The sequence below is a fragment of the Erinaceus europaeus genome, chromosome 5 (assembly GCF_950295315.1).
Source record: "Erinaceus europaeus chromosome 5, mEriEur2.1, whole genome shotgun sequence".
Taxonomy (NCBI): Eukaryota; Metazoa; Chordata; class Mammalia; order Eulipotyphla; family Erinaceidae; genus Erinaceus; species Erinaceus europaeus.
This window is the reverse complement of record NC_080166.1, coordinates 86,486,250-86,513,190: the sequence shown is the minus strand read 5'-3', so window position 1 is coordinate 86,513,190 and position 26,941 is coordinate 86,486,250. Positions and strand designations below refer to the sequence as shown.

The window sequence follows — 26,941 nt, the reverse complement described above, 5'->3', positions numbered from 1 at the left end:
TGAATGGTTTACTCCTGGCTTTCTTTCTCTCTCACACACAAAACACACACACACACACACTCACACACACACACAATAATAATAATAATAATAATAATAATAATAATAATAATAATAAGTAAATCTAGTTGAATACTAAGAAAATTCCATTGCCTCTGAGAAAGAAATTAGAGATTCACAGATGGGGATGGGAGATTTTTCCTTCCCTTTTCTGAGACTCCTCGTATTCTCTGGTCAAGAAGATCAGGACCTGAAGAGATCTTTTGAGTAGAAGGTCCCCAGGCTTGCCTTCATGCAGCCATCTTGGCTCTGTGCTCGGGGATGGGAGACTTTTCTCTCTTTTTCCTGTGTGATCTTGGATGACATATGTGGTTTCTTTGAATTTCATGAAACTAGAGCTTGACAGCTGGTGAGGTGACTCATCAGGTAGAGCACAGGACTTGCAGGGGTGAGGGCTCTAGTTTTTTTTTTTTTAATATTTATTGATTTATTTTCCCTTTTGTTGCCGGTATTGTGGTTATTGATGTCGTCGTTGTTGGAGAGGAGAGAAATGGAGACAGGAGGGGAAGACAGAGAGGGGGAGAGAAAGACAGAAACCTGCAGACCTCCTTCACCACTTGTGAAGGGATGCCCCTGCAAATGGGGAGCCGGGGCTCGAACTGGGATCCTTTATGCTGGTCCTTGCGCTTTGTGCCACGTGTGCTTAACCTGCTGCGCTACCGCCTGACTCCCGAGGGCTCTAGTTCTATCCCTGGCACCACTATGCCAGAGTGAAGCTGGAGCCTCAGGCAGATAAGCTCTGTGCTCTGCCTCGTGGAGCTGTTTCACCCAGTACTCCCCAAGTCCCAGAATAAAGGACGCGTTTAAAAGGAGTTCCAGGGCAGACTGCTTAACTCTGGAGTAGCTCTGCACAAAGCCCCTCATACCTGAGGCAGCAGAGCTCTAGGTTCCTACCCCAGTCTCATCAGAAACCAGAGGTTCACCACTCTGGGAAAAACACAAAAACAAACAAAACAAAAAAACACTTTAAAGATTTTGGATATTGGCAGATGCATTTTTTGCCTCAACTTATATGACTATTTTATTTTTACTTTTCTTGTTGATGCATGAATTATATTGATTGACTTGCAAATGTTGAACCATCCCTGCTTCTCAGGGATGAGCCCCACTTTGTCTTGGTGAATTATTCTCTTGATATGTTGTTGAATTTGATTTGCCAAGATTTTATTGAGGATCTTTGCATCAATGCTTCTTGTAACTAAAAGAAAAGGACTTGCTGCTGCGTGGCACGTAAGCAATTGACTGCGGGGCAGCTGAATTTGGGTTTCAGCAATTCTAGGCTTTATTAAGGTGATACAGGGGTAAAGGGCAAATAGATGCTTGTTGCTGGCTTTGAAAGTGACTGGGATCCATGTGGATTCAGTCGGCTAGGAAGGATCGTCAGTTTCCCCAATGAATGGGTACTCACGAGATGCACCACGGGAAGGTCGATCCAATGCAGATGACATCTGCTGTGCAACTCAGGCATCCAAGTTCGACATCCTCGAGGAAACACTCACGAAAGACATGTCTCTGATATCTGATTGGCGACTAATCCCTAGCACTGCAAAAACGGTATCATCTGTTTTCCATCTACACCATGCCTCGGCCTCGCGTGAGCTTAATGTGCAGCTTGGCGATACGAGAATCCGGCATGAAGCCCTGCCAGTCTATCTTGGCGTTACTCTCAATCGCACTCTGTCATTTCACGAACATCTCATAAAAACTGCAGCAAAGGTGGGCGCGAGGAATAACATCACTGCAAGACTGGCCAGCTCCTCATGGGGCACGAGCGCTTCCACACTACGATCATCATCCCTGGCATTATGCTATTCCACTGCAGAATACTGTGCCCCAGTATGGTTCCGTAGCCCCCATGTCCACTTGGTCGATTCCGAATTATATTCCTCCATGAAGATAATTTCTGGAACCATCTGTTCCACCCCGGTTCCATGGCTGCCAGTTCTTAGCAACATCGCCCCGCCAGATATTCGTCGGGATGCGGCATCATCTAAGTTCATTTCCCATGTCTATGCTCGACCGGACCTGCCAATATACGCGGATATCTTCGCCTGCCCTGTTCAACGCTTGACGTCTCGTCACCCAATCTGGTCCCCTACACCTACACTGAACTTCTCTGTTCCAGTCTCTTGGAAACAGAGCTGGCAGTCAGCTGAGGTAAAGAACAAACACCTCATCACAGACCCCTGCAAGCGTCAACCCGGCTTTGACCTAGCACGTTATGATTGGGCCCTCCTCAATCGCTATCGAACAGGCCATGGCCAGTGCGCCGCTATGTTCCATCGCTGGGGAGCCAGAGACGACCTGAACTGCCCCTGCGGCTCCAGACAGACTATGACCCACATAGTCAACGACTACCACCTCTCCAGATTCAAAGGAGGTCTCGAAATTTTACATCAGGCTCAACCTGATGCTGTTGACTGGCTACGGAAGAAGGGCAAACGCTAGAAGAAGAAGAAGGGCAAATAGCTAGGGACTGCAAAATAAGCAAGTATCAGCTGGGTTGAAAACACACTAGGCCCAGAAAGTATGTGAGTCAGTTACCAGGAGTTCAGCCCCAGTTTTCATTGTTGCTGTCAGCAGCAGTCTTACAGGTCTTGGGAAGCCTAGCTGGAGTCACTGTGTCCCATAGAAGGCGTAAGGAAATCAGGGTAAGAGTTTGCCAGATCATGAGAAAAGTAACTAGCAAGGTTAAAATTGACGTGTGTCCAAGTCCTGGGGAAAAAAGCCTTCCTCCACACTATCTCTCTGTCCAGAAACTGAAAGCCCCTGCCAGTTGCTCCTCGGCACCACCTCCTCCCCCAGCATCCAGTCACTGCTCACACTCAGGCAAAGAAGGCCATACTTCCAGACACTTGTAAGTTCCATCAGGCTGACACCATCTCCAGCCAGTTACATGACACAACAAATGTCCATCAAGGATATAGGTCTATAGTTTGATTTTTTCATTCCTTTCTATTTTTGGTAGAGTTTTTTTTGTTTTGTTTTGTTTTTTTGTTTTTTTTACTTAATGTGATGTCAGTCTCATAGAATGTGTTTGGAAGTGGTTCCCCCTCACTGATTTTTCTGGAACATTGTGAGGTAAATTGGTACTCGTTTTTGTTGTTGCTGTTGTTTGTTTAACCTTCACAGTTATCACTGGGGCTTAGTACTAACACTATGAAGCCACTGCTCCAGGTGACCATTTTTTCCATTTTATTGGATAGGACAGAGAGAGGAGGAGGAGACAAAAAGGGAGAAAGATACACACCTGTAGACTTGCTTTGCTGCTTGTAAAATGTCTTCCCTGCAGGTAGAGAGCTGGGGCCTCCAGCCCAGCAGATCCTTGTGTTTGTTGTTGCAGTTTCCAGTGGAGGGGACAGAGACACAGAACTCTGGTGCTTGGAATTGTATGGAATTATACTCCTATTTTGTTATATTTTTGTAACAATATTAAATAGCTAATAAATAATACATTTAAAAGAGAAAAGAAAAATAATATAAAGTCTACTACAATCAGTGGAATTAAGCAAATGCAAAATTTGAATTAAACCCAGGTAATATATATATATATATATATATATAATTTACATTTATGATTACACCTTAAAGTAACTTAAGAAACCTACTTCAAGCTCAGAGAGAGAGAGAGAGAGAGAGAGAGAGAGAGAGAGAAAACAAACTCTACAGTGTCGGGTTTAGTTTTAAGGCTAATAATTATTTTTTAATTAAAATAATTTTATTATTTTTATGTATTCATTGGCTAGAGACAGCCATAAATGGAGAGGGACAGGAGAAGTAGAGAGAGATAGAAACAGAAAGACCGGGGTTTGAACATGGGTCCTTGTGCTTTATCACATGTGTGCTCAACCAGGTACACCACCACCTGGCTTCTGTTTTTATTTTTCTTTTTTTGAAAGATTATTCATGAAGAAGTTAGGAAGAGGATATATATATAGAGAGAGATGGGACCAGACACCACTCTGGTTCTTGTGCTGTGGGGGAGTGAACTCAGGACCTTATGTCTAAGAATCCAGTGCTTTATGTACTGCACCATTTCCTGGACCACCTTTTATTTGCTTTGATATGGACTTTTTTTCCCTCTCTTTTGTTGCCCTTGTTTTATTGTTGTAGTTATTGCTGTTGTCATTGATGTTGTTGTTGGATAAGACAGAGAAATGGAGAGAGGAAGGGAAGGGGAGAGAAAGACAGACACCTGCAGACCTGCTTCACCGCCTGAAGGTGGGGAGCCAGGGGCTCCAACCGGGATCCTTACACTGGTCCTTGCACTTTGTGCCACGTGCACTTAACCCGCTGTGCTACCGCCCTACTCCCTTGATATGGACTTTTAAACCTCAAGTACTAATTTTGCAACCTTAAAAATCAATGAGGGACTGAAGAGATAACATAATGGTTATGCAAAAAGACTTTCAGGCCTTGGGGGTCAGGCGGTGGCGTAGTGGGTTAAGCGCATGTGGCACAAAGCACAAGGCATAAGGAACCCGGGTTGAGCCCCTGGCTTCCCACCTGCAGGGGAGTTGCTTCACAGGCGGTGAAGTAGGTCTGCAGGTATCTATCTTTCTCTCCCCCTCTCTGTCTTACACTCCTCTCTCCATTTCTCTCTGTCCTATCCAACAATGAACAACATCAACAATGGCAATAATAATAACCATAATGAGGCTACAACAACAAGGGCAACAAAGGGGGGGGCGGGAATGGCCTCCAGGAGTGGCGGATTCATGGCGCAGGCACTGAGCCCAGCAATAACCCTGGAGGGGAAAAAAAAAAAAAAGACTTTCAGACCTGAGGGACCAAAAGTCTCAGGTTCAGTCCCTAGCAACACCAGATATACATTTAAGCTGGGAATTACTTTCTGAAACACATAAATGTTGTCCTACTTTAAATATGATTTTGTATTTTGTTTTCCTTTCTTCAAGAAAACTACAGACACATTCTGAGCATCAGATCATGAAAGTTTCCATTAGAGACTGAATAAGTGTTGGCTATCAGGGCAGTAGCCAGAGTTTAGAGAAAACGAACTCCTTTGGTTGCAGAAACATACCTTCAGTCACTGTTTGCGTAGGATCCCAGGATTCCAGAAGGCCCTTCCTGTTCTTTACATAGTCTACTGCCATAGCAGACTGAGCATGCTCCGTCTCACCTGTCCTTTATATAGTAAGCTGGGCTGACTAACAGGCAACCCCCAAAACACGCACAATCCCAAAAATGTATTTGTGATTTCTACAAGAAATATAGAGGTCAGATTATGAAAATTATTAAGTACCTACAAGTCAATGTCAGTAAATGTTTATACATATTTATTAGTACATGTATTAGAAGGATAATGAAAGGGCTGGGTGGTGGTACACCTGGCTGAATGCACCTGTTACCATTTGCAAGGACTTGGGTTGAAGTGTCCAGTCCCCACTTGCAGGGAGGAAGCTTCATGAATGGTGAAACAGTGCTGCAGGGTCTCTCTTCCACTCTCAATTTTCCTTTTCTTTCTCAGTGTCTATCCAAAATGAATATAAACAAATTAGGTTTTCTTAAAAGATGTGTGTGTGTGTGTGTGTGTGTGTGTGTGTGTATGAGAGAGAGAGAGAGAGAGAGAGAGAGAGAAACATTACTTTGTCCTATGCCCCAACCAGCAGGGCAGTGAACAGGGGCTAGGAACCTAAAAGACCTGGAATGATAGGGACAAGAGACACGAAAGAACGACAGCAAGACAAGTTTCTGATCAAGCTGCAAAATTTTATTGTGTTCACAGGCATTATAAGGCTTTGGGGAAGGAGAGGGAATGCTAGAGGGGGAGGAGGGGGAGCAAACTTCAAAGCGGAATGTTCCTTGCAACAAACAATGGCCGAAACCATGTTTATCAACACAACTGTGTGTTGACTCACTTGATTACTGATAAATGATTTACCTGAGGGGAAATGGCCTACCCAGGGGGGAATTAACACTTGTCTCGAGGGATTCCATTGTTTCCAAGCTTATCATCTATCAAGCAGAGAAATGGCTCCTGGCAGTCCTATGTGGTGCCAGGGATCTAATCTGGGACTTCATCCTTGAGACACTAATGTTCTTTATGCATTGTGCCACCACCTAGGCATAACCATGCCATCTCTGTTTGGATTAAATGCTAGTTGAGTCTCCCAACAAGGACTGTAGTTATGGCAGGATGTGCAGTCAGAGATGGGACTTTATCCAGAAGCACCATGTCTTCTCCCCAGGAACACACAGGGGACTGAGAGGTCTGGGCAAGGCAGGACCAGAATGCTCTGGAGTCAAGGTGCAGGAGAATGTGGGAACTGACTGTTGCAAAACCTGCCTCTGCCAGTGCAGAGAAATTCACTGGTCATAGATGGGGAAGGTGAATGGCAGAAAGACAAATGTGAAAGCTCCAGGAGGGGATGAACAAGGGCAGAATCACCTCCTGCTTCATTCATTTGGGACTGAAGAATATTGACTATATTTTCAGTTGCACCACCGATTTCCACTGAGTATCTCATAACTTCTCTTTATTTTTGTTTTTTTAATTTTTAAAAATTTTCTGTTTATTTATTTATTAATCTATTATTGGATAAACAGAGATAAATTAAGAGGGGAGAGGGAGAGAGAGAGGAAGAGACAGAGACACCTGTATCCCTGATTCAGCACTTGTGAGCTTTTCCCTGAAGTTGGGGACCTAGGGATTGAACCTAAGACCTTGTGCACTATAATGTGTGCACTAAACCAGACATGCCACTACCTGATCCAGTATTGATTTAATTTTGATATAGATAGAGAGCAGAAAGAATTAAAGAGACCATAACACCAAAGCTTCCTTCAATGAGGTGGGGTCCAGCCTCAAATCCGGCCCATTCACAGGGAAAAGCATTTCCAGGGGAGCTATTGATTGCCCTACCTTCCTTTTTTAGATTTACTTTGGATGGGGAGCCAGCATAATTGTTATGCAAAGAGACTCTCCTGCCTGGGGCTTCAGAGTGTCAGGTCATTCACTGAAGCCCAGTTGGCTAAGATAGAGCCATCAGCACGAGTGGAGGAATATCCCCAGTCTTGGTGATGACTATTAAAGTCTCCAACGTAAACGGCTGGGTGATTGGGGCTAGGCAGGACCTCGTTATCCCATGAGGCACTGGGAGGCTTATATACGTTGACGAGCTGAATAGTTCCAATAGTAATGGAGTCATAGAAGGTCGAAGAGGCCGTATGGTAAACGTCCGCAAGACACAATTTGGCGTAGATGGCTCGGCCATGTTTAGGATGGAGATTATAGCATATTAAATCGAATCCACTGATGGTGAATCGAGCAGCTTCATCGACTGCTATATGTGTTTCTTGTAGGCAGATAACATCTGCCTGATGCTGAATCGCCAATTGACCAATAAGAATGCGTTTGGCAAAGAACAGCCCCTCAACATTAAGTTGGAGGACTCGAAGAGCAGGACCAACAGCTTGAAAGCTGGAAGGAGCTGCTTGTTGCTGGCTTTGAAAGTGACTGGGATCCATGTGGATTCAGTCGGCTAGGAAGGATCGTCAGTTTCCCCAATGAATGGGTACTCACGAGATGCACCATGGGAAGGTCGATCCAATGCATCCCAATTATACGATCCCAAACAGCCAGGCTCTTTTCACAGTGCTAGATGGAATAAAGACTCATCACCCGACCTGTGCTGGATTAGCACAGTCAACAGCCAAGCCTTTCCTGCTACGAGACAAGTTCTCAAGATCTTCCCGCACAGTCATCACCACCCAGCTATCATCCACATTGGTCTCCAGCTCCCACTGATTCTGTGCTCGGAGAAACTAAGATGGAAGTTTCGGAAAGCAAACTGGCATCTGTTCAGTGATCTTACCAACAAATCTATTCCTGCAATTCCAATTAACTCTATCCCCTCTGAAGATTCCTACAGGTGCTTCCGCCAAGCCATCTTCAAAGCAGCTTCCCAAGCCATTCCTCGTGGGAGACGTGCTAACTATACGCCTTGTCCTGACGCTGAATGCGAGCAACTACTAAAGCAGTATGATGAGTCGAGCGACCCAGATGTGGCTGACCATCTCATTGCCTCCCTGGATGCAGCACACCAAGCCCACTGGCAACAACTCACGGAAAGTCTGAACTTCACCCACTCAAGTAGGAAGGCCTGGAAGCTTCTTCACAGACTGGGTGCCGGTAGCCAACCCCCTCCCGTCTCCCATCCTCCCGTATCTCCAAACTCAGTGGCCAGTCACCTAACTCAAGTTGGATGTGCTAAGATCGACCCAGTCTGGAAAAGAGAAATTTCCCATGAGTGGTCATCCCACTTCCGGTTATCTTGTCCATCTCCAAAAATCTCTCCCTTTATACTGTCTGAACTGGAAGACGCTTTGAAGAGGGTTAAACCGGGAACAGCTGCTGGCTGTGATAACATCACCCCAGAACTCATTCTTAACCTGGGCCCCGTGGCAAAGAAGTGGCTCGCTTCATTCCTGTCCCATATCTTGGAATCTGAGTCTATGTCCAAAGTTTGGTGTCGTGCGAAGATTATAGCGGTTTTGAAACCAAAGAAAGACGCAACACTGGCCGCCAGCTATAGACCAATTTCTCTCCTCTCTGTGTGTTACAAACTCCTTGAGAGGCTGCTTCTGTCACGTATTTCTCATCTTACAGAGAAATTCCTATCACCCGCCCAGGCTGGTTTCCGCCCAGGAAGATCTACCTGCGAACAAGCCCTGGCCCTCTCAACTTACATTGAAAATGGATTCCAGAAGAATTTAAAGACGGGTGCTGTCTTTGTCTTTGTTGATCTCACAGCAGCCTATGACACGGTCTGGCACCATGGTCTCCTAGTCAAGATCTCAAGATGCCTGCCTCCATGAGTGGCCAACACTATATCGTTTCTTCTCCAAAACAGAAGTTTCCGGGTACATCTGGGTGACAAGTCTAGCAGATGGAGACTTGTCTCAAGTGGCCTCCCCCAGGGCTCTGTTCTGGCTCCTACGCTATTTAATATTTACATCAATGACCTCCCAGAAACTTCTTCAAGGAAGTTCATCTACGCCGATGACATCTGCTGTGCAACTCAGGCATCCAAGTTCGATATCCTCGAGGAAACACTCACGAAAGACATGTCTCTGATATCTGATTACTGTAAAAAATGGCGACTAATCCCTAGCACTGCAAAAACGGTATCATCTGTTTTCCATCTACACCATGCCTCGGCCTCGCGTGAGCTTAATGTGCAGCTTGGCGATACGAGAATCCGGCATGAAGCCCAGCCAGTCTATCTTGGCGTTACTCTCGATCGCACTCTGTCATTTCACGAACATCTCATAAAAACTGCAGCAAAGGTGGGCGCGAGGAATAACATCATTGCAAGACTGGCCAGCTCCTCATGGGGCATGAGCGCTTCCACACTACGATCATCATCTCTGGCATTATGCTATTCCACTGCAGAATACTGTGCCCCAGTATGGTTCCGTAGCCCCCATGTCCACTTGGTCGATTCCAAATTATATTCCGCCATGAGGATAATTTCTGGAACCATCTGTTCCACCCCAGTTCCATGGCTGCCAGTTCTTAGCAACATCGCCCCACCAGATATTCGTCAGGATGTGGCATCATCTAAGTTCATTTCCCACGTCTACGCTCGACCGGACCTGCCAATATATGCGGATATCTTCGCCCACCCTGTTCAACGCTTGACGTCTCGTCACCCAATCTGGTCCCCTACACCTACACTGAACTTCTCTGTTCCAGTCTCTTGGAAACAGAGCTGGCAGTCAGCTGAGGTAAAGAACAAACACCTCATCACAGACCCCTGCAAGCGTCAACCCGGCTTTGACCTAGCACGTTATGATTGGGCCCTCCTCAATCGCTATCGAACAGGCCATGGCCAGTGCGCCGCTATGTTCCATCGCTGGGGAGCCAGAGACGACCTGAACTGCCCCTGCGGCTACAGACAGACTATGACATAGTCAATGACTGCCACCTCTCCAGATTCAGAGGAGGTCTCAGGACTTTACATCAGGCTCAACCTGATGCTGTTGACTGGCTACGGAAGAAGGGCAAATGCTAGAAGAAGAAGAGTGTCAGGTTCAAGCTGTACCCAACCCCCAGCACTACCAGAAGCCAGTGCTGAGTAGTGCTCTGGTTAAAAATAAACAAACAAACAAATAATAAATACAGGAAGACCCATGACAAGTTGGTAGAGATGAAAAATAACTATTTGCAATATGACCCATATAGTGGCTATTACTAATGTTAAGAAGAAATGCAGTGGAAATGAGTGCTTTGATGACAGTCATAGAAACTACTCAGAGCATCCTATGCAAGACTTTCATGCCTGAGGCACTGAAATCTCAGGTTCAGTTTTCAGCACCAGCATAAAATCTAGCTGAGCAGTTTCTGGTAACAGAAGGAAAAGAAAGAGGAGCAGTTGGAAGAGGAGAAAAGAAACTACCCAGAAAGCCAAAATCCATCTCCCAGCCCCAGTCCCCAGAGGGGAACCTGTGCAAAGGGGGAAGCTGCAGGCTAGATGAGCAGATGCATAGTTAAGAATTCAAGCCCCAGCTTCCACCTTCTTTACCCTCGCCGCTGCCACCACCTCCATAGACATTGTAAAGTGTCAGCCTGGAGTTCAGGTGTTTGGAGTTGGTAGGTGAGTGGGGCTGTTTTGACTGAAATCTGATTTTGGCTTTCCCGGAAGAGGTGAGCAAGGCTTGGTCTGCTTTAGGGAAGCAGGCTTTAAAATGGCTGACCTGCTGAAGACATTGCTGTTTGGCCACAGATAAAAGGCATGGGCAAGTGGGCCCCCATCTCTGCTGCTGAAGATCTTGTGAGCTGCATGACTGAACTGAGTTTAGACTCAGTGCTTTCCTGAATTTTCTGCAGCTTCGAAAGCCACATGCACCAGGTCAGTCATGCTCTAGGTGGACTTCTGGGTTGGAAAGCACCTTGGGGGTGGGGGGTTCCTTTTCCTTTATGGAGGTGTGGGGACCCCTGGTGGGGCATATGGGTGAGAATTAGAGTTGGGCATTTGGGTGGGTGGGCCCTGTGTTCCAGAGTTCTCTGGGGCAGAGCTTCCTGTGTGGTGATCCCTTTCTTGTAAATTTGTTTGCTCTGGTTATATAAGGTTCACATATAAGGAATATTATCTTGGATTTGTCTCTCAATTCTTTTTAGCTTAGCATAGTCACAGGTCTATCAGTTTTTCTTTCAAATGACATAGGCTCATCTTTTTTAAACTACGGGGTTATAGTTCATTGTATCCTTGCTGATTTTAGTTTCATTTTAACAGAGACAGAGGGTGTGTATCTGAGAGAGTGTGTACATCAAACACTGTACTCTCCCCTCTACCCCCAACCCACTCCAGAGTCTTTTACTTTGGTGCAATACACCAACTCCAGTTGAGGTTTTACATGTTTTTTCTTCTGATCTTGTTTTTCAACTTCTGCCTGAGAGTGAGATCATCCCATATTCAACCTTCTGTTTCTAACTGATTTCAATTAACATTTCTTCAAGCTCCATCCAAGATCGGATGAAAACAGTGAAGTCAACATTTTTAATAGCTGAGTAGTATTCCATTGTGTATACAGACCACAGCTTGCTCAGCCACTCATCTGTTGTTGGACACCTGGCTTGCTTTCCAGGTTTTTGCTATTACAACTTGTGCTGCTAAGAACATAGGTATACACAAATCTTTTTGGATGGGTGTGTTGGGTTCCTTAGGATATATCCCCAGGAGAGGAATTGCAGGATCATAGGGCAGGTCCATTTCTAGCCTTCTGAGAGTTCTCCAGACTGTTCTCCACAGAGTTTGGACCAATTGACATTCCCACCAGCAGTGCAGGAAGGTTTCTTTGACCCCACAACCTTTCCAGCATTTGTTGCTGCTACCTTTTCTGATGTATGACATTCTCACAGGAGTGAAGTGATATCTCATTGTTGTCTTTATTTGCATTTCTCTGACAATCAAAGACTATATTAAAAAGATTGTTCATCATGACCAAGTGGGGTTTATCTCAGGCATGCAAGGTTGGTTTAATATACGTAAATCAATCATTGTGATCCACCACATCAACAAAAGCAAGACCAAAAACCACATGGTCATATCAATAGATGCAGAGAAAGCCTTTGACAAAATACAACATCCCTTTATGATCAAAACACTACAAAAAATGGGAATAGATGGAAAATTCCTGAGGATAGTGGAGTCTATATATAGCAAACCTACAGCCAACATCATACTCAATGGTGAAAAACTGGAAGCATTTCCCCTCAGGTCAGGTACTAGACAGGGCTGCCCACTATCACCATTACTATTCAACATAGTGTTGGAAGTTCTTGCCATACCAATCAGGCAGGAGCAAGGAATTAAAGGGATACAGATTGGAAGAGAAGAAGTCAAACTCTCCTTATTTGCAGATGACATGATAGTATACATGGAAAAACCTAAGCTATCCAGCAAGAAGCTTTTGGAAATTATCAGGCAATACAGTAAGGTGTCAGGCTATAAAATTAACATTCAAAAGTCAGTGGCATTCCTCTATGCAAACACGAAGTTAGAAGAAATTGAAATCCAGAAATCAGTTCCTTTTTCTATAGCAACAAAAACAATAAAATATCTAGGAGTAAGCCTAACCAAAGAAGTGAAAGACTTGTATACTGAAAATTATGAGTCACTACTCAAAGAAATTGAAAAAGACACAAAGAAGTAGAAAGATAGTCCATGTTCATGGATTGGAAGAATTAACATCATCAAAATGAATATATTACCCAGAGCCATCTACAAATTTAATGCTATCCCCATCAAGATCCCAAGCACATTTTTTAGGAGAATAGAAAAAATGCTACAAATGTTTATCTGGAACCAGAAAAGACCTAGAATTGCCAAAACAATCTTGAGAAAAAAGAACAGAACCGGAGGCATCACACTCCCAGATCTCAAACTGTATTATAGGGCCATTGTCATCAAAACTGCTTGGTACTGGAACATGAACAGACACACTGACCAGTGGAATAGAATTGAGAGCCCAGAAATGAGGCCCCACACGTATGGACATCTAATCTTTGACAAAGGGGCCCAGACTATTACATGGGGAAAGCAGAGTCTCTTCAACAAATGGTGTTGGAAACAATGGGTTGAAACATGCAGAAGAATGAAACTGAATCACTGTATTTCACCAAATACAAAAGTCAATTCCAAGTGGATCAAGGACTTGGATGTTAGACCACAAACTATCAGATCCTTAGAGGAAAATATTGGCAGAACTTTTTTCTGCATAAATTTTAAAGACATTTTCAATGAAACGAATCCAATTACAAGGAAGACTAAGGCAAATATAAACCTATGGGACTACATCAAATTAAAAAGCTTCTACACAGCAAAAGAAACCACTACCCAAACCAAGAGACCCCTCACAGAATGGAAGAAGATCTTTACATGCCATACACCAGATAAGAGTTTAATAACCAACATACATAAAGAGCTTGCCAGACTCAACAACAAGACAACAAATAACCCCATCCAAAAATGGGGGAAGGACTTGGACAGAATATTCACCACAGAAGAGATCCAAAAGGCCGAGAAACACATGAAAAAATGTTCCAAGTCTCTGATTGTCAGAGAAATGCAAATCAAGACAACAATGAGATATCACTTCACTCCTGTGAGAATGTCATACATCAGAAAAAGTAACAGCAGCAAATTCTGGAGAGGGTGTGGGGTCAAAGGAACCCTCCTGCACTGCTGGTGGGAATCTAAATTGGTCCAACCTCTGTGGATAACAGTCTGGGAACTCTCAGAAGGCTAGAAATGGACCTACCCTATGACCCTGCAATTCCCCTCCTGGGGATATATCCTAAGGAACCCAACACATCCATCCAAAAAGATCTGTGTACACATATGTTCTTGGCAGCACAATTTGTAATAGCCAAAACCTGGAAGCAACCCAGGTGTCCAAAAAACCTGGAAGCAACCCAGGTGTCCAACAACAAATGAGTGGCTGAGCAAGTTGTGGTATATATATACAATGGAATACTACTCAGCTGTAAAAAATGGTGACTTCACCGTTTTCAGCCCATCTTGGATGGACCTTGAAAAAATCATGTTGAGTGAAATAAGTCAGAAACAGAAGGATGAATATGGGATGATCTCACTCTCAGGCCGAAGTTGAAAAACAAGATTAGAAAAGAAAACACAAGTCGAACCTGAAATGGAATTGGAGTATTACACCAAAGTAAAAGACTCTGGGGTGGGTGGGTGGGTGGGGAGAATTTTTAAAGAAGATACTCCATTTGTAAATTAAAACTTGGTTGACCCTTTCTAGTCTTTTAATTCAATATTTTGAACACTTCCATTCTCCTCTGTTTGTAGAGTCTCTGAGCTTCTTCTCTTTCTTGTCATCTCTCAAATTCCTGAAATTCCTGAACAAGCAATTTCTCTTAGTAAGCAATTTAGTTTATTAAGCAATTGTGCTAAAACAGATGTCAACATACATCATGTTTTTTAGATGTGTCATACACCATTGTATACATTTGGCAGGGGTAGATAGCATAATGGTTATGCAAAGAGACTCTCATGCCTGAGGCTCCAAAGTCCCAGGTTCAACCCCCGCATCACCATAAGCCAGACTGAGCAGTCCTATGGTAAAAAAAGGGGGGGGGGAGTATATATTATCTTTGCTTTCTTGCTATTACATATGCTGTATCATAGAACAAGGTAGTTATTAAAAATTTTAATTTATTTATATAGAAGAAACAGCAATAATAGAGAAGACATACTTCTTTTTTTAATAATTTATTTCTTTATTGGGGAATTAATGTTTTACATTCAACAGTAAATACAATAGTTTGTACATGCATTACATTCCCCAGATTCCCACTTAACAATACAACCCCCACTATGTCATTCATCATCTTTCATGGACCTGTATTCTCCCCACCCACCCACCCCAGAGTCTTTTACTTTGGTGTAATACTCCAATTCCATTTCAGGTTCGACTTGTGAGAAGACATACTTCTAATTTCAACATTTACTTCTATTGAAGAATCAGAGGATACTCTAAAGGATCATTATTAGTTCATATAACAGAATGTGTGGCAGGCATTCTTTTTTTAAAATTTATTTTTATGTTCTTTTTCAAATATTTATTTCCTTTTGTTGCCCTTGTTTTTTTATTGTAGTTGATGTTGTCGTTGTTGGATACGGTAGAGAGAAATGGAGAGAGGAGGGAAAGACAGAGGGGGAGAGATAGACACCTGCAGACCTGCTTCTTCGCTTGTGAAGCAACTGCCCTGCAGGTGGGGAGCCAGGGGCTCGAACTGGGATCCTTATGCCAGTCCTTGCACTTTGCGCCACCTGTGCTTAACCTGCTAAGCTACCACCCGACTCCCCCAGGCATTCTTTTTGTTATCTGACAAATTAAATTCACAAAGTATTCATTGGGACCCAGAAGATGGCACAGTAGATAAACTATTGGACTCTCAGACTCAAGAGAAAAAAGAGTATTGATTAACTACATAATGTACACATGTAAAAAATTGTGTTGGGCACTCTGATTTTGACCATCTAGGAATGACTGGGGCTAGGGAGGCTGTTCATCTGAGAGCATGCCTGCTTTGGCACTGCATGACCCAGTCTTTAGTCCTGACCCCCAGAGTACTGGCAAAATTTCAGTGCTATGGTATCTCTCACATCTCCTTCCCTCTCTATCTGAAAAAGCTGACCTGAACAGTAACAACTAGGTGAGAATAACAAAAAAGATTTACCAAGTTCATTAGGTTTCTTAAAAGACTTGTTCCATTTGAGTATAAAGGGAACATAATTCAAGTTATAAGAAAACCTGACAAACACCAATTGAAGTGCAGTGTAATATTCTTAATCAAATATAAAAGAAAAATTGAACAAAATTTGGGTATGTCAATACCTTCATCACTCTGGACAAAGGAAAAAAAAAGTATTTTTCTTTTTTCCCCTAGCTGGGTTATCACTGGGGCTCTATGCCTACAGGAAAATCCACCAATAGTGACTCTTCTTTTTTTTCTCACAGAAATTGAGAGGAAAGGAGGAGTGAGATAGCAAGAGACACCTTCAACACTGCTTCACTGCTGTTAAAAGCTTCTTCCTGGGGCCTGGTGGTGGTGCACCTAGTTGAGCACACATTATAATTCACAAGGATCCAGGTTCGAGCCCATGGTCCCCACCTGTAGGGGGAAAACCTCACAAGTGGTGAAGCAAGGCTGCAGGTGTCTGTCTCTCTCCTCTATCTCCCCCTTCCCTCTTGATTTCTGTGTCTATCCAATAAATAAAGATAATAAAAAAATTTTTTTTAAAGCTTCCCCCTTCCAGGTAGGGAATAGGGGCTTAAACCTGGGTTCTTTGACATGGTGTTAGAATGTGCTATCAACCAGGTTCACCACTGCCGGACTCTGCAAAAATGGACCCATCAAAGCGGGTCCTTACTTAATTTGGTATCTCATGATTAACAGTACTAATTTTGATATTAAGATTTAATAATAAATCTATAAATTCATGACATTGATATTTGATGATTACAAAGCTCCACCATTTAATATGAAAAACATTTTAGAACACTCCTTCCAAGGTGAGAGACATTAGCTTTCCCATTGGTTAGGAAAAAATAAAAAAGAGTATATGACAGCTTTTGAGACAAGAGGTCAGTATTTCCATAATTATTCCTGCTACCAGCTTAAAAATAATCAACTTTAGATGTTAAGATTCTATATTTTTTATTTATATAAACTCTGAAGATGAACAAAGATTGTGGCAGTGCCATCAACTTATTTTTTGATTGGTGCACTGAAATGGCAAGTTTTAAAAAAAATATTTGTATTTATTTATTATTAGATAGAGACAGAAATTGAGAGAAGGGGAAGAGAGTCCACTCACGAAGCTTTCCCCCTGCAGGTAGGGACCAGGGGCTCGAACCTGGGTCCTTGCACACTGTTAAGTCACCACCTGCCCACTAGTGACAAGTTTTTAAAATGTCAACACACAACAGAAAAATCACCAGGGTGATATTGCTATAGTTATTTTATCCACTTGAAAGTATATAACTTTGGATGTGTAAATAGTAGAGAATGACTGGGTTACCTTTTGTGAAATTAGGTTTTTAAGTTATCATTACTTTATTATAGCACCTCCTTCTGGCTTTTGTCTCAATGTAAAATTATGAAATTCATCTACATTTAAAAAAATTTATTTATTCCCTTTTGCTGCCCTTGTTTTATTGTTGTAGTTATTATTGTTGTTGTTGATGTCATCATTGTTGGATAGGACAGAGAGAAATGGAGAGAAGAAGGGAAGACAGAGGGGGGAGAGAAAGATAGACACCTGCAGACCTGCTTCGCTGCCTGTGAAGGGGCTCCCCTGCAGGTGGGGAGCCAAGGGCTAGAACCAGGATTCTTATGCCAGTCCTTGCACTTTGCACCACCTGCGCTTAACCCGCTGTACTACCGCCTGACTCCCATCATCTACATTTTTCTTAGCTTAGTTGTTCTAAAAGTTTATCATTATAAAAATCTTTTATGGGGGCCAGGTGGTGGTGCACTTGGTTGAGTGCACGTTACTATGCACAAGGACCCAGGTTCGAGCTTCTGGTCCCCACCTGCAGGGGGAAAGCTTTGCAAGTGGTGAAGCAGGGCTACAGGTGTCTCTCTTTCTCTCTCTCTATCCCCCTCCTTAATTTCTGGCTATTTATATCCAATAAATAAAGATAATAAAAATAATTTAAAAAATCTCCTATGGTATCAGCTGAAAATGTAAGTTCCTATACTATACTCCTGGGAAACAGTCCAACTCCTCATATTATTAACCTATGAACACTACTTTTTAAATTCTATACTTACTAGTGTTACCTCACAGTAATAAATATACAAATCAATTATGCAATTTATATACATTAACATTTTCTTTTTCTTTTGTTTTTTTACCAGAGCACTAATCAGCTCTGACTTATGGTGCTGCAGGAGACATAACCTGGGACTTCAGAGCCTCAGGCATGAGAGTATCTTTGCATAACCTAGTTATGCTATCTACCCCCTCCCTATATTAACATTTCCTATTCAGACTATTGCTTCATTCAACAAATACTTACAGAAGGCATACCATGAGCCTTATACAAATAAGTACAACTTAGATAATCTATCTTTAAAATAATTAAGAAAAAAAAAGAAACCAAACATTTTAGAAGTAGATCTTGTTTTTTAGCAGAACGCATAGCTTGCACCCGTTCATATTCTTCTTGAGCTTTCTGATTTGATGTCTTCCTTTTACTTTTCCTTGGAATAGCAACAGAACTTTATAAAAGACAAAGATTAAAAACAGCAGGGCCACAATCATAACACAATTATGTCAGATGTATTATATATATATTATTTCAATAAAAACTAGTTATATGTTTCAAGATACATATTCTTTTAAATTTCTTTATTGGGGAATTAATGTTTTACCTTCAACAGTAAACAGAATAGTTTCTACATGCATAATATTCCCCAGTTTCCCATATAACAATACAACCCCCACTAGGTCCTCTGAATCCTTCTTGGACCTGTATTCTCCCCACCCACCCACCTCAGAGTCTTTTACTTTGGTGAGATACACCAATTCCAGTTCAGATTCTACTTGTGTTTTCTCTTCTGATCTTGTTTTTCAACTTCGGCCTGAGAGTGAGATCATCCCATATTCATCCTTCTGTTTCTGACTTATTTCACTTAACATGAATTTTTCAAGGTCCATCCAAGATCGGCTGAAAACAGTGAAGTCACCATTTTTTATAGCTGAGTAGTGTTCCATTGTGTATATAGACCACAACTTGCTCAGCCACTCAGCTCTTGTTGGGTCTGTTGCCTCCAGGTTTTGGCTATTACAAATTGTGCTGCCAAGATGGATGTGTTGGGTTCCTTAGGATATATTCCTAAGGAGAGGATAATAGGGTAGGTCCATTTCTAGCCTTTCTAGCCTTCTGAGAGTTCTCCACAGAGGTTGATCAAGATACATATTAATGAAAAGGTGGTAAAAGAAGATTGATAAAAAGCAGTTCATTCAGTAAAAAATCTGTAAAAGGAGCCAGGCTGAAATGACAGGTTGTATGAAGTATTAGAGGATGTCATGACGTACATGATCTTTCATATCATGATTAAAAAAATTTTTTTCCTTTTTGTTGCCCTTGTTTTATTGTTGTTTTGTAATTATTATTATTGTTGTTACTGATGTCATCATTGTTAGATAGGACAGAGAGAAATGGAGAGAGGAGGGGAAGACAGAGGGGGAGAGAAAGACATCTGCAGACCTGCTTCACTACCTGTGAAGTGACTCCCCTGCAGGTGGGGAGCCTGGGGCTCGAATTGGGATCCATACGCCCCTTGTGCTTCACAACACGTGTGCTTAACCTGCTGCGCTACCGCCGGACTCCCTCATATCATAATTCTTTGATCACCATTTCTGTCATCACTTAATTTCCTCCATCATAAATAGCCACACCTAAGACACAGTATCCATCTTCCATAGTAAGTGAATTCAGCTCTTGGGTTCAGTTTCTATTTATGTTCCTCAGAATACCTGATTTAATAATAGTCTTTTCTTTTCAATGTCTCTCAACATCTCACTATGCCAGGTCCACAATCACAATATTAATATTTAAGTAATCCTCTTGTTTAAAAATTGCACTATTTGCCCGCATCCAGATGATTTATTCACTTCTACTCATCGCAGAGTCATGTCATTTCACAGCCAAGCACCTAGACAAAATAATGACCAGACTAGCACTTCTTGTTCCATAGTGCTCTGCAATATGATTTTTGCTCTTTCCACTCTAATCAAACTACCCAGGCTATTCTAGTTGAGTAAGATTAAATTCATGGGCATATTTCCAGTCTCATTTAACTAAACCATTTCTTAAAAAAAATTTTTTTTCATTCCACTGATTTTGATGACATTCCTCTCTCCTGATCCTTTTTAAACTGCTACTTCTGAATCTGACATTTTTTCCCCTCTTCTTTATTCCAGATTCCCCCCCACACACACACACACAAACAAGTTTTCTCTTCTTGGTCTTCTTATTCTTTTTTTTGGCACTCATACCCACAACCATGGCTTTGCTGTATCTATGGAAAGACATATGTGAAGGGTGAAAACTCTGGGGTGGGCTGGGGGTTCAGGTTCTGGAAGATGGCGGCAGAGGAGGACCTAGTGTGGGTTGAATTGTTACATGGAAGACAGAAGTGGTACATGTGTACAAACTACTGATTTACTGTAGATTGTAAACTGTTAATTCCCCAATAAAGAAAGTAAAAAAAAAAAGTTATTCAACAAGCTACATTGTATGGCCATAAATGTGGAGAATGCAGTAATGCCAAATCAGCAAACAAAAGTTGTACAAAGTAGAGCCTGGTCAGCTGTCAAATACTATAAAATCCAAGAGAAATAGGACTAAGAGCTAGTCTTTAGATTTGTTGTTTATCCATCATTGCTGACTTTGGAGGCACTTCTAGAAGGTTAACTCTGGTGATGTTTTCACCCCTCTCTCCAGTTATCATCAGGAATAACTACAATCTACATTCCTATTGTTAAACTCTTGCTTAAGTTCAATCTCCACCATTCCATAATATTGTGAACAAGCTTACTGAAGAAAAATACACCAAACACTGAATTTTCAGTGTCTTTGTCATTATCCCCAATTATCCTTTTCCCCCCAGAGGGAGTTCTATTTTCTGTCCCTATAGTATAAATAGCTCATAATATTAAAAAAGACAGTTTTAATGAAGTAAAAGGTTCTAATCCCAAGGAACAGCAGGGTTATTTGCAAGTTTATATTGTAGCACTTTTTACTTAATATTATCAACTAATATTAAGTAACTCATTAAAACTCTATTAAAATATCTTTTATAAAAAGCTTCTTAAGTCTTACACAATTAGTGTTATGCATTTTACCACTCCCAGGTCACTTTTTAATTCAGAGACAGAGATGGAGAGATATAGAAAGGGTAAAACACCATAGGACTTGAGCTACCTGTGAGATGCTTGAAGAGGACTTTAACCGTACCTCTACATGCAAAGCATGTACCCTGCCCAGTGAGTTATCTTGCTGGTACTCAATTGTTTTTAGTTGTAACTAAGTCTATATTGGGGGGGAGAGGATTAATAATAACATGTAGCAGCAGTAATAATAAACTCTAAGTCTATATGGGGGGGAGGATTAATAATAACATGTAGCAGCAGTAATAATAAAGTCTAATGTAACAGTTCTTGTGCATCATATACTTTGTAGAGCGTCTTATTTATAAATAAAGTCAGTTTTCACAATGTCATAAGGCATTGTAATGTCTATGTGAATAATTTATTTTGGAGTTATTTGCTATGGCAGTTCTAAACTACGTAATTATCTTTTCCACATTAGAGGTTGCTGGCACCAATATGTCAAGTCCAATTACAGGGTTAATGTGGTTAACCACTGTACTAGAATACCTCTGAAAAACTTTTTTTTTTTAACCAGAGCACTGCTCAGCTCTGGCTTATGGTGGTACAGGGGATTGAATTTGGGACTTTGGAGCCTCAGGCCAGAGAGTCTCTTTGCATAGCCATTATGCTATCTACCCTCCACCATGAAAAACTTTTTTTTTTTTTAAACATGTTAACAATATATGATGACTGCAGTCCAAATAAATAATTGAGAAACTGCAATCCTGGCCTGGGTTACCAATAAAGAAAGAGTCTCTAAAACATGTTAGGGCATATTACCCCTCTGTTCAACCCCCTCCCATCACTATTCATCATACTGGAAGTAAAACATAATCCATGCAAATATCTACAAAGTGCTACATTGTCTGAGCATTGTTATTTTCCACTCTAACCTTTGGTCACTGCCTCCCACAGCACTGGTCTTTTTTTCCTAGAACACTTTTTTAGTTAGTATTTTCTCCATTTAGGACATCTTCCCCAGGTCTTTATATGACTCTCCCTTGCCTTCTTCAGATAAGCTCTCTCCTAGTCACTAGTAGAGGCTTCCCTGCCACCCCCATACTACTTCTCTCTGGCCTTATTCCCCCCCCCCTTTATAAATATTATTAGTGACTTGATATTGAGTTACAAAACTGTAAAATAGGGGTATAGTTCTACACCATCCCCACTGTCAGAACTGTGTCCCCATCCTCAAGCAAAAGTACAACAGTTCTCCATAGATTACATATGTGAGTTGACTATATATCTATCTACCTTTCTGTATCTATATCTATCTTATCTACTATTTTTTAAATTCACTTCTATTGTTCTGCCTTCAAAATGGTACAAGGCTAGAAGCAAGCTATGGACAGTTAATTTTTGACAAGGAGGCCCAAACTATTAAATGGAGAAAGGAGAGTTTCTTCAACAGATGGTGGAAGGGTGGTGAAACAGAACTTTGGTGGTGGGTATGGTGTAGAATTGTAATCTTACAATCTTATACTATTAATAACAACAACAAAAAAATAAAAAAAGGGACTATCATCACAATGTGGGGAACACTGGGAACTTATAAAAATCCCCCTCACGTGCTAATTTATCAATCCACAAATAATTGTTTACTAAAAATTATGTATGAAAAGTCTTGCTGTAATGACTGGTGTCTCAGAAGGGACTAAAATGCAAAGGAGTAGGCAACATGCTTTGTTCCTCAAAATTTGATAAGCACATATATCAGAGGAGAAATTAATACACCTAAAGAACTCTGCCATAAGATGTCCAGAGATATTATGTATCCAGAGTTATGGAGATGGGGGGGACACACTATGGAAACAATTTGAAACTGTGTTTAATCTAAGAGAGGGTATCCATCTGACAGGTACTGCTGTGTGAGACAAGCCAAAGGATATTTCACAACTCTCTCATAGTCTTGCTCTAACAATTCTGACTATCCCATTCTTCCAGTTACCCCCCATCACCATCCCCCAACAGACACATACTGATTGGGGACAAAGGAGACAAAAAGGTGATAATGCAAAATTTGAAGATCTTAATGCATCTCCCCCTCTTCCCTAATTTTGTTTATGGCAATTTTCCATGAGTTCCTGCACATCGAGGGTTTGTTACAGAGCGGGTTTGCCTCTCATTTGTTGATGAGTAGAACAATGTCCTGAGAAGTTCAATGACATACTTCCAATCTCCAGCTTCCCAATCATTCTTTTTCTTTTCTTTTTTTTTTTTTTTAAGATTTTATTTATTTATTAATGAGAAGGATAGGAGGAGAGAGAGAGAAAGAACCAGACATCACTCTGGTACATGTGCTGCCGGGGTTTGAACTCAGGACCTCATGCTTTATCCACTGTGCCACCTGATGCTTTATCCACTGTGCCACCTCCCAGACCACCCAATCATTCTTCTAACATGCCCAGTACAGTAGACAGTATTCTTTACTTTTTTTTCGTTATTGTTGTTGCTTTTTAAATCCATCACATTATCAAGGCAAGTCCAGTGACAAGGGCTATCCTTACATCATATGAGAGCTAATGAGGCAGATATTTACTTTTCTGTCCTTTTATTTATTCATACCAAATATTAGTACACTGCTTTTAATAGCACAGTACATATTAGATATAATTTATTTCATTGAGATTTAGAAGTTGAGTACATTTTAGTAATATCTGCTTACCACTGTAGATTGAAAAAAAAAAACACTAGGTGTGTGTAAAATAATTATTTTTGAATTTGAGTTTCACAGCAAAATTAGTTTGGTTTGTATTAAAGCAAGAAATGCAGTCCCACGTGTTATATACTTTTTTCTTATATATTTAATTTATTTTATTTTGAGAAAGAAGCAGAGACACAGAGAGAAACACCACCCTGTTATATACTTTAAGCAGATATTTCAATAAACTGTATATAACAAAATGCTAATCTAGTTTTGGAAAAAATCCACAACTTAAAATTTAAGAAATAACCTGTACTCAGTCTGGATTTTAAAGTATATTTGTGTTTGGGTTATAAATGCTAAGTTTCTTATTGCAGTTGAACTTCATATGCATTTTCTAGAAGATGTCTTTCACACATGGAGAAGAAATGAAACAGCATCATCTATTTCTTTATCCCATCTAACCTTTTTCTTTCTCCTTTATTTGAGGATTTATAGTGGTATCCTGAATTTTCATAAACTATGACAGCCATGTGTGATATACTATCTTTTCCTAACAGAAATACCAAACCTAAAATTAGAAGTTAAATATTAGACAATATTGATATCTGTATCATTATTTTGTGTAGCCTAAATATTTTTAGAGGGATAACGGTAGGTTCAATCTTGCTGTAACACAGTGATCTCTGATGAAACAGTCACGTGAAACTGATAACCTGATATTAAAGAAAGACTTGTGGGGGGCTGGGTGGTAGCGCACCACGTTAAGTGCACACAGAGCAAAGAGCAGGGACTGGCACAAGGATCCAGGTTCAAGCCCCCGGCTCCCCACCTGCAGCGTGGGCCACTTTACAAGCAGTGAAGCAGGTCTGCAGTGTCCATCCTTTTGTCTTCCTTTACTCTCTCAATTTATTTGTCCTATCCAACAACAGCAGCAGCAATAGCAATAGAAAAACGGCCTGCAGGAGCAGTGGATTCATAGTGCAAGCTCCTAGTCCCAGCTTAAACCTGGAGGCAAAAAAAAAAAAAATAGACTTGTGGCTGGGGGGTTAGGTGATGGCCCAGCTGGTTGAGTGCACATATTATAATGCTCAAGGACCCTGGTTTGAGCCCCTGGTCCCCACCTGCAAGGGGAAAGCTTCTTGAGTGGTGAAGCAGGGCTACCGGTGTCTCTTTCTCCCCTTACCCCCCCACACCCCTTTGATTTCTGGCTGTCTCTATCTCATAAACAAATAAAGATAATAATAATAAAAAGACTTGTGGCTGGGGTAAAAGGAAGAAGAGGCGGAGAGAAAAAAAGATAATACATACTTTACTCTTTTGATTTACAGTTCTTCTTTAGGCTGAGGTTCATCAATACTACAAGACTCTTCAGACAAAGCCTTGTCACTGTTACCTTGTTCTTCTGGTAAAGTCTGATGAATTTGTTCTTCTGATAAAGGCTGACAGACTTTTCTATGTTGCTTCCTTAATCTTTTCTCTTCTGCTACATAGAGATGCTTCAGGTGATCAAGGTATTGATCTGTGAATGGGATTCCTGGGAAGACTGAGCCTTCTTTGAATTCCATAACAATTTCTTGTAACTTTGCTGAATCATCTTTCTTCGAAATGCAAAGCCTTGTCCTACACTGATGAATACAGAAATGTTACTTGAAAAATGTAACTGTCAATGAGAAATGTCCCACATCTCTGTAACAGTCACTAGAATTACTTTTAGTTCAGAAAATCTATTTCAAGGATAAAAGTTTAAGATAATGGAATGAATCATGTTGCAAAGACTTGGTAAACACTAGTTGTGCAAATACTCAAATAAGACTCTCAAAGAAGGAAAACTGACTTAGTCGTTATATCATGTAGGTTATCAACAAATTTCTTAATTCATATAAGCACAGATTTTATGATTTTTCAATTAATACTTGAACATTGGCTAAAGTGCTGGACTGAAGTATGAGGTTCAGGCCCAAAGTTGGATCCCAGCACAGCATATGCCAGAGCGATACTCACCCTCATTAACAAATAAATAATGAGTAAAAGCATCTCACAACTCTTCAGTAACATTAGGGAAACCACTTTACTATTGATTTTCAAAAGTATATTGTAATTAGTGTCTGCGTTTCTGAAAAGTCAGTCATTATCAGAAGTCAAAATTTTAAAGATTTATACGTTTCAAATGGGAGGATGGCATTGACAGAAACCAAGAAAAACTGAAAAGTCAATGCCAAGGAAAGGAAGATCAGTAAGAGGGCTCTGGGGAATATCAGCAAACGCTTGGGACTATGCACCAGCCCTGCTTTTCTACACACTACTGGAAATAGATGCACACGTCACATACAAAACACACACGCAAAGGAGTTCGTATCAGCTCTCTGTGCTGGCTCACAGAATTTTAAGGGGAAGGAAGGACTCTATCAGTAACGGGATTAAGTTGGGTGAAAAGTTTCAAGATTTATATTAGCAACAATGCCTTGTGTCCTCATTCAGAGCACTGAGAAAAACACGGATTTGGCGAGTTCGAAGATGCTGTCCGCGGATCCCAGCAGAGAGAAGGTGGGTAGACGAGTGTGGAGAGCTGCCTCCTAAATCGTTCCCTGGAGGGGGTCGCAAGTCAGAAGATTTCCCAGTCCCGAGAACAGACAGGCTGCCGTCTTACAGACCCTCGCGAACACTGCCTATGAAGGTCTGCATGTGATAAGGTCAACTTGTTCTCCGTTTCACACTGGTTTTCCTGAAGCTGACTGTTGAAACGCCTTCGCCGCGGGTCTTAAAAATCTTCGCCTAGCCACCTTGCTTCAGTCCTCGCCGGCGCCATGATGCACCAAGCAAGGTGCCTGGAAAGCTACGAAGGACGCTGGCAAACTACGTCACTAAGCCGAAGTAATCAATTGCCCAACTAGCGTGCAGTGGACCGGAGTTCTACTTATCCGGCCTACGCGCCGAGCCCTCGCCTACAACCCGGAAGTCTGAGCGCCATGGCCGCTTCTTGCCCGCTCCCAGCGACTCAGGACTTGTCCACGTTGTATATGAAGTTGCAGGGACTGGTGCGATTCCTGAAGGAAGCCCTGCCCATTTCCAACGCGCACACGGTGGACTTCTACACAGAATCCGTGTGGGAGCAACTGGTGGCTTTGCCACCGGAAAGGGTACTGATGGTGTTGAGGCGGTCGGCGGCGGACATGCGCCCCCTAGTGGAATGCGAGCGGAGCGCAGGTGAACAGCCTGCTAGTGGTCCCGGCGGGCCGGAGGCCCCGCCCATAAAGGGTTGTGGGTGGAGCCTGCGGCGAGGTTTGTGGGCGGGGCT

The 26,941-nt window shown here is 41.8% G+C and overlaps 2 protein-coding genes across 4 annotated transcripts in view; one reads left to right on the top strand and one right to left on the bottom strand.

Annotated features, from left to right (window-relative positions):
- Positions 1-14,299: 14,299 nt before the first annotated feature.
- Positions 14,300-26,614, bottom strand: CCDC59 (coiled-coil domain containing 59). Its single transcript, XM_016185586.1, is given in 6 exon segments — positions 14,300-14,437; positions 18,220-18,340; positions 24,955-25,174; positions 25,177-25,266; positions 26,298-26,418; positions 26,576-26,614. Coding segments are annotated over 6 exon segments (729 nt in total).
- Positions 26,410-26,941, top strand: part of METTL25 (methyltransferase like 25) — a 98,031-nt gene continuing 97,499 nt past the window's right edge. For all 3 annotated transcript variants that reach the window (XR_009549978.1, XM_007517198.3, XM_060191461.1), the window contains exon 1: positions 26,410-26,850. Coding sequence is in view for 2 of the 3 variants with exons in the window: in XM_007517198.3 (XP_007517260.1) it covers positions 26,613-26,850 (238 nt within the window). In the remaining variant the exon portion in view is untranslated. The remainder of the gene's footprint in view (positions 26,851-26,941) is intronic.